This window comes from Squalius cephalus, assembly GCF_949319135.1.
Source record: "Squalius cephalus genome assembly, chromosome: 10".
NCBI classification, from domain to species: Eukaryota; Metazoa; Chordata; class Actinopteri; order Cypriniformes; family Leuciscidae; genus Squalius; species Squalius cephalus.
This window is the reverse complement of record NC_137131.1, coordinates 117,501-127,817: the sequence shown is the minus strand read 5'-3', so window position 1 is coordinate 127,817 and position 10,317 is coordinate 117,501. Positions and strand designations below refer to the sequence as shown.

Here is a 10,317-nt window from a genome sequence, read left to right as displayed (position 1 = left end):
TTCTGATCTTCTGCATTTGTTTTAAGCTATAAAAACACACATTATGAAACGTCACACCATTAAAACTCAACAGAGAGAGCAGATGGACACCGTACAAATACAATGAATGATTTTTTAAAATTGTGAATATATTGTAGTTGTGAATGGATTTATATCATCCTACAGATTTCAGAAAAATCCCATGTGTCAGTCTGTGACGCTGTTCATGTTGTAAACACAGTCGGCGCTTCCGGCTGACATCAAAATATCTTAATTTGTGTTCCAAAGATGAACGAAGATCTCACGGGTTTGGAACGACATGAGGGTGAGAAAATAATGACACAATTTTCATTTTTTGTGTGTGAACAAATGCTTTTAAGAAACGGCTTGTAATAATAGATGTTCTATCGTGAAGTTTCCTTGATCTCTCAAACCTTCAGTTTCATGGGTAAGAGATGTGAAATTATCAAATGCATTCTTTTTTGTGGTCATGAACAGTTCTGAAAAAAATAGCTCTTCACAGTTGAAGATACCAGAGCTTGTGAATCAGACTATCAGAAATCGACTTTTAATTCTGTGAAATATAAGTTTCTTCTAAATGAGTCCCCTCGAGAAAAAAGCTTGGTCAATTTAATAAAAATGTGTTAAAGCAACACAATTAATCACATTAATAACATTGTCACAACTTCATTATGTTCAATCCACTTGAAGTGGAAATTAACAATACTTTGTGTTTTCCATCATCAGGAAACGGTGATTTTGCCCGTGAAATGAGACGTTAGTGTTTTCTGTGGCGGACGGAGTTTCTGCTGCTCATCGACTGATAAAACTGAGGAAAAGAGTCACGTCACATCGAGGACGAGAACAGGGACGCGTGCCGTCATCATCTCACACTGAACACGTGTTGCTGCAGGTCAGTGACTATGATCATTTATTTATCATCTTCAACATCATTCAAAACTAACAAAGTTAAGGGAGTTTTAGCTTGTAGTGAAAATACAATTAAAACCATGTGTATTACAGATATTTGGCTTGAGATGCTGTTTTAAAAGATGGAAACAAATCAAAATGCTTTGAATTAGTTTTTTTTTATTCCAATTACTGTCATGGACATATTATCTAACTCTTAAATAAAATAAAATAAAAAACAACGAATGAATAAATCACTGACCATCAAGTGCGTTTACCAGGTTAGTCATCATAGTCATCTAAATCATCATAAAAAACAAGGTTTTGTATATTTGAGACCAGCATGAGCTGCTTACAAAATATAACATCCATGCACACAAAGGGAATGACAGTTCTTCAAATTCATATACTGTATTTAGATTTCCTTTCATATACAAATCTACTATGAACAGAACGTAGAACTACACAGTCTGCGATGATGCTTGTAAACCCACGAACTGGTCATAAAGTCTTCATGTACCTCAAAGAACATGGTACCAAAAGTAACGCATGGAACTAAAATCCACTAGAACAAATAAGAATCGAGTGAAAAGTACAAATATTCTAAATAAAGAAAAACTGTACAAAGCAGGAATGACAGGAATGGAATTAATAGCTAAAAAATAAAAAATAACCAGCAACTGAACTAAAAAAAACTAGTAAGATGAACGGACTCAATCCTTTTGGAGATTAAACTCTTGAGAGAGACAGAGTGAAGCTCTGGAAGGCAAATAAAATCAACATTTCACATGCATAATATTGTACCAATCCCGCCTCATGCTCGGGGGTTTCCAACATTATCAGTTGCAATGGTTTGTTTGGAGAGCGGAAGAGGTTACGAACACAAGCTGATCTGATACACGGTATTCTCTAGACTGGATCTTTTTCCATGTAAATCCAATGGAATGAGTTTGAGCACAGAGGCAAACTCATTTAACACACACTGGTCTTGTAATCTGTGTCGAACATCTCACTTTACAAGACTGTAGAAAAAAGTGCAACACAAGATGCAAACTCATGCTTTGGTCAGAAATTCTGTTCTCCAGTTTAGTAGCTTTTTCCTGTAATGCACATGCAGGTCATGAACCAGTGAAACCCAACGCCTGGTTTCGGCTGCGTGACGTCGAGCCGCTGGTAAAGCAACGATTCTGAAGCGTCTCTCACAGCAGCGCTAGTTCAGAAGACGAGAGTCAGCGCTAGTTCAGAAGACGAGAGTCAGCGCTAGTTCAGAAGACAAGAGAGTCAGCGCTAGTACAGAAGACAAGAGAGTCAGCGCTAGTTCAGAAGACAAGAGAGTCCAGCGCTAGTTCAGAAGACAAGAGAGTCAGCGCTAGTTCAGAAGACAAGAGAGTCAGCGCTAGTTCAGAAGACGAGAGAGTCAGCGCTAGTTCAAAAGACGAGAGTCAGCGCTAGTTCAGAAGACGAGAGTCAGCGCTAGTTCAGAAGACGAGAGTCAGCGCTAGTTCAGAAGACAAGAGAGTCAGCGCTAGTTCAGAAGACAAGAGAGTCAGCGCTAGTACAGAAGACAAGAGAGTCTTTGCTAGTTCAGAAGACAAGAGTCAGCGCTAGTTCAGAAGACAAGAGAGTCTTTGCTAGTTCAGAAGACAAGAGAGTCAGCGCTAGTACAGAAGACGAGAGTCAGCGCTAGTTCAGAAGACCAGAGAGTCTTTGCTAGTTCAGAAGACAAGAGTCAGCGCTAGTTCAGAAGACAAGAGAGTCTTTGCTAGTTCAGAAGACAAGAGAGTCAGCGCTAGTTCAGAAGACAAGAGAGTCAGCGCTAGTACAGAAGACAAGAGAGTCTTTGCTAGTTCAGAAGACAAGAGTCAGCGCTAGTTCAGAAGACAAGAGAGTCTTTGCTAGTTCAGAAGACAAGAGAGTCAGCGCTAGTACAGAAGACCAGAGAGTCAGCGCTAGTTCAGAAGACAAGAGAGTCTTTGCTAGTTCAGAAGACAAGAGAGTCAGCGCTAGTACAGAAGACAAGAGAGTCTTTGCTAGTTCAGAAGACAAGAGAGTCCAGCGCTAGTACAGAAGACGAGAGTCAGCGCTAGTTCAGAAGACGAGAGAGTCTTCGCTAGTTCAGAAGACAAGAGAGTCCAGCGCTAGTTCAGAAGACAAGAGAGTCTTTGCTAGTTCAGAAGACAAGAGAGTCTTCGCTAGTTCAGAAGACAAGAGAGTCTTCGCTAGTTCAGAAGACGAGAGAGTCAGCGCTAGTACAGAAGACGAGAGTCAGCGCTAGTTCAGAAGACGAGAGAGTCTTCGCTAGTTCAGAAGACAAGAGAGTCCAGCGCTAGTTCAGAAGACAAGAGAGTCTTTGCTAGTTCAGAAGACAAGAGAGTCTTCGCTAGTTCAGAAGACAAGAGAGTCTTCGCTAGTTCAGAAGACAAGAGTCTTTGCTAGTTCAGAAGACAAGAGAGTCTTTGCTAGTTCAGAAGACAAGAGAGTCCAGCGCTAGTACAGAAGACAAGAGAGTCTTCGCTAGTTCAGAAGACAAGAGAGTCAGCGCTAGTTCAGAAGACGAGAGTCAGCGCTAGTTCAGAAGACAAGAGAGTCTTCGCTAGTTCAGAAGACAAGAGAGTCCAGCGCTAGTACAGAAGACGAGAGTCAGCGCTAGTTCAGAAGACAAGAGAGTCTTCGCTAGTTCAGAAGACAAGAGAGTCCAGCGCTAGTTCAGAAGACAAGAGAGTCTTCGCTAGTTCAGAAGACAAGAGTCTTTGCTAGTTCAGAAGACAAGAGAGTCTTCGCTAGTTCAGAAGACAAGAGTCTTTGCTAGTTCAGAAGACAAGAGAGTCCAGCGCTAGTTCAGAAGACAAGAGAGTCTTCGCTAGTTCAGAAGACAAGAGTCTTTGCTAGTTCAGAAGACAAGAGAGTCTTCGCTAGTTCAGAAGACGAGAGTCAGCGCTAGTTCAGAAGACGAGAGTCAGCGCTAGTTCAGAAGACAAGAGAGTCTTCGCTAGTTCAGAAGACGAGAGTCAGCGCTAGTTCAGAAGACAAGAGAGTCTTCGCTAGTTCAGAAGACAAGAGTCTTTGCTAGTTCAGAAGACAAGAGAGTCTTCGCTAGTTCAGAAGACAAGAGAGTCTTCGCTAGTTCAGAAGACAAGAGATTTATCGCTAGACGACTGAAGCGTGAACCGCTGTCCAAGTAAACATGCTGAAAAGTGTTCTCTTCTCCAAACAGGCAAACCCACTGGAACTGTGGGTAATGTGTTCGTGACTTCACTGACTTAAGGCAAACTTCCTCAGAATTAATTTGTATCTCCACGCGGTCGCAAAGGCACTCGCTCTCAGAGAAGCTTCAGTAAAATGGCGCAGATGAGTCACGCTGAAACGCTGTAGAGCTTGTGACGCTCGCTAGTGTCTCGCTCAACACCAGCGGGTTCCAGAGCCTGTGGTTCATCGGACCCTCGTTTTCCCTCCTCCTGTCAGAATGATCTGCTGGCTGATTCAAATGGCCCTCGACATCTGTGACATCTCAAGCCAATAAGACAGAAATCTTCAAAAACAAACATTCTCAAGTGACGAGCTTGAAGGCGTTGCATTGGGGCCGCAGTGCTAGCGGGCTACAGCGCTAACAGGGTGAGTTAGCCATTGTGCCCTGACTCTCTCAGCAAGAGACCCAGAAGAGCTCGAGGTCAAACTCTCGTCTACATCGGCAGCTCCTCTTCCATGGGCTCGTCCTCCGCTCTGAGCAGAAACACAACACATGGTGTGAGAGGAAGAAAGAAGATGAGATGAAGAGTAAAGGAGGGGAAACACTTGTACCTTTTCTCCATGACCGCCACAGACAGAGAAGCCATCGCCGTCACTGTCTCGTTCTCTTCAGAGTCGCCTCTCTGAGCCTCTAGCAGAGACAGACCGACTCCTGACGCCGAGCGCTGGACACACCTCCAGTACTGCCCTACACACACACACACACACACACACACATCAACCGTACGGGTCGTTCCAGCGTTCAGCTCTACTGACCGCAGGTGTGGCGTCAGCGATGGTTAAAAGGGTTAGTTCATTTTTAGCGATGCGTTCGTGTAAGAAAAATATTCATATTTAAAACTTTATCGACTAAAATAACTATCTTCTGGCAGACGGCCGTACGCAAGTCGACTTACGCCGCAAGAGTAACGCTTGACGATGTCTGACGTAGATGTAGGAGTAGCGTGAGCTTTGAGCCTCTCGCGGTTCAAACAAACAGCGCTGGGCAACAAACTCAAGCTCCTCCCACATTTCTCTTTAAAAATTCTCATTCTAGACTCTCGTGACTGGTGTTTTGCTCGATCCTCTGCGTTTCGTCATTACGTCATGCGTCGGGTCAAGTGTTACTCTGTCACAGTAAATCGATGCGTACATTCGTCTGTCGGAAGCTAGTTATTTTAGTCGATAAAGTTTTAAATATGAATATTTTTTATTGAACGAACGCATTGCTTCACTTCAGAAGGCCTTTATTAACCCCCACAGAGGGGTTAATCGTGGATAGATGCACTTTTATCATGGATAGATGGACTTTTATGATGGATAGATGGACTTTTATGATGGATAGATGGACTTTTATCATGGATGGATGCACTTTTATCATGGATAGATGCACTTTTATCATGGATAGATGCACTTTTATCATGGATAGTTGCACTTGTATGATGGATAATTGCACTTTTATGATGGATAAATGGACTTTTATCATGGATGGATGCACTTTTATCATGGATAGATGCACTTTTATCATGGATAGTTGCACTTTTATCATGGATAATTGCACTTTTATGATGGATAAATGGACTTTTATCATGGATAGATGCACATTTATCATGGATAGATGCACTTTTATCATGGATAGTTGCACTTGTATGATGGATAATTGCACTTTTATGATGGATAAATGGACTTTTATCATGGATGGATGCACTTTTATCATGGATAGATGCACTTTTATCATGGATAGATGCACTTTTATCATGGATAATTGCACTTTTATGATGGATAAATTGACTTTTATCATGGATGGATGCACTTTTATCATGGATAGATGCACTTTTATCATGGATAGATGCACTTTTATCATGGATAATTGCACTTTTATGATGGATAGATGGACTTTTATCATGGATGGATGCACTTTTATCATGGATAGTTGCACTTGTATGATGGATAATTGCACTTTTATGATGGATAGATGCACTTTTATGATGGATAGATGCACTTTTATCATGGATAGATGCACTTTTATCATGGATAGTTGCACTTGTATGATGGATAATTGCACTTTTATGATGGATAGATGCACTTTTATGATGGATAGATGCACTTTTATCATGGATAGTTGCACTTGTATGATGGATAATTGCACTTTTATGATGGATAGATGGACTTTTATCATGGATGGATGCACTTTTATCATGGATAGATGCACTTTTATCATGGATAGTTGCACTTGTATGATGGATAGTTGCACTTTTATGATGGATAGATGCACTTTTATCATGGATAGTTGCACTTTTATCATGGAGAGATGCACTTTTATGATGATACATGCACTTTTATGATGGACAGATGAATGTATGCACTTTATGGACTTATAATATAATATACATAATATACTATACATATTATAATATACAGCCATTTACTGCCATTATAAAGCTTGGAAGAGCCAGGTCATTTTTTTAATATAACTCTGATTGTATTCGTCTGAAAGAAGAATGTTATAAACACCTAGGATGACTTGAGGGAGAGTAAATCATGGGCTAATTTTCATTTTTGGGTGAACTATCCCTTTAAAACACTTTCAGCTCGTCGCCTCGTCCCACAGTTTGTAGAAAGAAGCAAAAATCCCCTACAATCTATAATTCTTCCAGTCCAAGTCTATGGAGAGAGGAATATTCTGGAGGTGTTACAAGCAGCTTATCATTGTGTCAAAGCGCTTGTATATGATCGTTAGCATTAATGTCACTGTCATCTGAGCTGTTTGAACACAATGACACATTAACTGTCATCGATCCGGTGTTTTTCTCAACATAAACAGTCGTTCTTGTGACGAATCATGCAAAGGTTAACAAGTTAAGTTTTAGCTTTGCTCTGTTCCTGTAGCTCTAACGGTTCAGCATGGGTTCGATTCCCAGGGTTCTGATAACGTGCATCTCGCCCTGGATAAAGGCGTCTATATAGGATATAAAAGTGATGCAGTCAAGAGGTCAGTCTTTTGTCTTCTGCCCTGTAGACTTCTACTGTAAGTACATCAATGTGCAGATGATATTTGACACAGAGATGAAGATGATTCATGAATCAGACATTAGGCAGAAGTAAATGATTATTTGTAAAGACTTGAGACTCACTGTGAGTTTCCAGGACTTTCTCTATGGATCTGACGGCGTTCTCATTGGGTCTCTGCTTCAGGACGTCTGCAGGAAACGGCTCTAGCTGTTCAACACACACACAAACACGTGATCAAAAACACAAATCTGCCTTTAACAAGAATCTGCCTCATGCAAATGAAAGCTTACAATGCAAAGGATGATGGGTAATCAGTACCTCTATTCCCAGGAGCGCTGAGACGCAGGCCTCTGACGCGTCACATATGGCCCTGAGGTCGTGACCCCCCTCCAGCGCCAGGACCACGCGACCCCCGGCCAATCCCATCAGCTGCTGGGTCAGGTGACCTAAACCTGGAGCAAAGCAATGTTGGCTTTTAATGAAGTGCCCAGATGATGAATATAGCAGTAAGGGTTAGCGGAGCTTACATCTGGAGGAGAGTGTGTATCCTCCCAGCGGCGGCGGGTGACCCTCCACTGCATCAAACCCTGCAGACACCAGCACCAGATCCGGAGTGAACTCACCCGCGATCGGCATCACCACCGTCCTGACACACACACACACACACACACACACACACACACACACACACACACACACACACACACACACACACTATAAGTACCAATGTAGAACATTATATTGAAACTGTGTCTATTCCTCGTTTAGTGAGATCAAATAATAAATCTACTGCAGGATCTAAGAAAAATCTAATTGTGATTAAACCAGAAAATCTCAATATTAGTGAACAAAAACAATTTATAAAGCTAGGTCTTTTAAACATCAGATCGCTTACACCTAAGGCGGTTATTGTAAATGAAATGGTCACAGATAATAGTTTCGATGTACTTTGCCTTACTGAAACCTGGCTTAAACCAAATGATAACCTGGCTTAAACCAAATGATTATTTCGGTCTTAATGAGTCTACTCCTCCTGGATACTGTTACAAGCATGAGCCCCGTCTGATTGGTCGTGGCGGTGGTGTTGCTATAATCTATAAAGATATTCTTACTGTTACTCAGAAAACAGGTCACAGGTTTAATTCGTTTGAAGTACTTGTGCTAAATGTTACTCTCTTAGATGTAAGAAAGAAATCCATATTATCTCTAGCCTTGGCTACTGTATATAGACCGCCAGGGCCTTACGCTGATTTCCTAAAAGAGTTTGCAGACTTTCTCTCAGATCTTTTGGTCAATGTCGATAAAGCATTAATTGTTGGAGATTTTAACATACACGTAGATAATTCAAATGATGCTTTAGGGGCTGCGTTTACAGATTTATTAAACTCCTTTGGGGTCAAGCAAAACGTAACTGGTCCCACTCATCGTCTTAATCATACGCTAGATTTAATTATATCACATGGAGCCGATCCAACCGATATAGATATTATACCGCAAAGTGATGAAGTCACTGACCATTACATGGTCACTTGCATACTACGTACCGCTGAAATTTGTCATGTTGCGCCGCGTTATCGACCAGGCAGAACAATCCTTCCAACAACTATAGATCATTTCTCAAATAGCTTACCTGATCTATCTCAGCTGCTCAGTGAACCCAAACAAACAGATGAACTAGAGGAAATGACTAGCACTATGAGCACCATTTTCTCTAGTACATTAGACATCGTTGCACCAATTAGACTAAAAAAGGTTAGAGAGAAAACTAAAGCACCATGGTACAACAGTGTTACGCATGTTCTAAAGAGAGAAACTCGTAATTTAGAGCGTAAATGGAAACAAACTAATCTAGAGGTCTTTAGAATCGCATGGAAAGACAGTATGTCACGTTATAAAAAGGCCCTAAAAGCGGCCAGGGCTGAGCATCTCCGCAAACTAATAGAAAACAACCAAAATAATCCTAGGTTTTTATTTAACACCGTCGCTAGACTAACAAATAAACAGACGTTACCGGAGCAAAATATTCCGTTACAGTGTAGTAGTAATGATTTTATGAATTTCTTCACTGAGAAAATAGAAAGCATCAGAAACACAATTGTAAATGTACAATCTTTAATGGTGTCTTATGATTCAGCCTCAATTATCACCCCGCAAGAACAATTACAGCGCTTTGCAACTATAGGACAGGAAGAGTTAAATAAACTTATCATTGCATCTAAACCAACAACGTGTTTATTAGATCCAATACCAACTAAACTACTGAAACAAGTGTTACCTGTAGTGGAAGAGCCTCTTCTCAATATTATTAACTCGTCTTTATCCTTAGGTCATGTTCCAAGAATATTCAAGTTGGCAGTTATAAAACCTCTTATTAAGAAACCACAATTAGATCATAATAACCTAGCAAATTACAGACCCATTTCAAATCTTCCATTTATGTCTAAAATACTAGAAAAAGTTGTGTCCGCTCAACTGTGCTCTTTCTTGCAAGAAAATGACATCTATGAAAAGTTTCAGTCTGGGTTCAGGCCGCATCATAGCACAGAAACTGCGCTCGTTAAAATCACAAATGATTTACTTTTAGCTTCTGACCAAGGCTGTATCTCAATACTAGTTTTACTTGATCTTAGTGCTGCGTTCGATACTATAGATCACACAATACTCTTAGACCGACTACAAAACTACACTGGTGTTCAGGGACAGGCATTAAGCTGGTTCAGATCATACTTATCAGACCGTTACCATTTTGTCTGCGTAAATGGGGAAAAATCGAAGATAACGTCAGTAAACTACGGTGTACCGCAAGGATCTGTGTTAGGCCCTCTGCTATTCTCAATATATATGCTGCCACTTGGTAATATTATAAGGAAACATGGAATTAATTTCCACTGTTATGCTGATGACACTCAATTATATATTTCATCACGACCAGATGAAAACGCTAAATTATCTAAATTAACAGAGTGTGTTAAAGATATAAAATACTGGATGACATGTAATTTTCTGCTATTAAATTCAGATAAAACGGAGGTATTACTTATTAGTCCAAAAAACTGCCCACAAAACCTCTTACAATACAACTTTAATTTAGAAGGGTGTCCTGTTACTTTATCCTCTACAGTAAAAGACCTGGGTGTTATATTAGACCGCAACTTGTCTTTTGAAAATCATATTTCATATGTTACAAGAACA

General features: G+C 40.6%; 1 protein-coding gene across 1 annotated transcript in view; it reads right to left on the bottom strand.

Annotated features, from left to right (window-relative positions):
• Positions 1-606: 606 nt before the first annotated feature.
• LOC307165463 (histone deacetylase 4-like) overlaps positions 607-10,317 on the bottom strand; it is a 60,298-nt gene continuing 50,587 nt past the window's right edge. The window contains exons 23-27 of the mRNA XM_079883081.1: positions 7,653-7,771; positions 7,444-7,577; positions 7,248-7,332; positions 4,687-4,822; positions 607-4,608 (exon numbers count right to left, since the gene is read on the bottom strand). Of these exons, the coding sequence (XP_079739207.1) occupies positions 4,569-4,608; positions 4,687-4,822; positions 7,248-7,332; positions 7,444-7,577; positions 7,653-7,771 (514 nt within the window). The 3' untranslated portion in view covers positions 607-4,568. The remainder of the gene's footprint in view (positions 4,609-4,686; positions 4,823-7,247; positions 7,333-7,443; positions 7,578-7,652; positions 7,772-10,317) is intronic.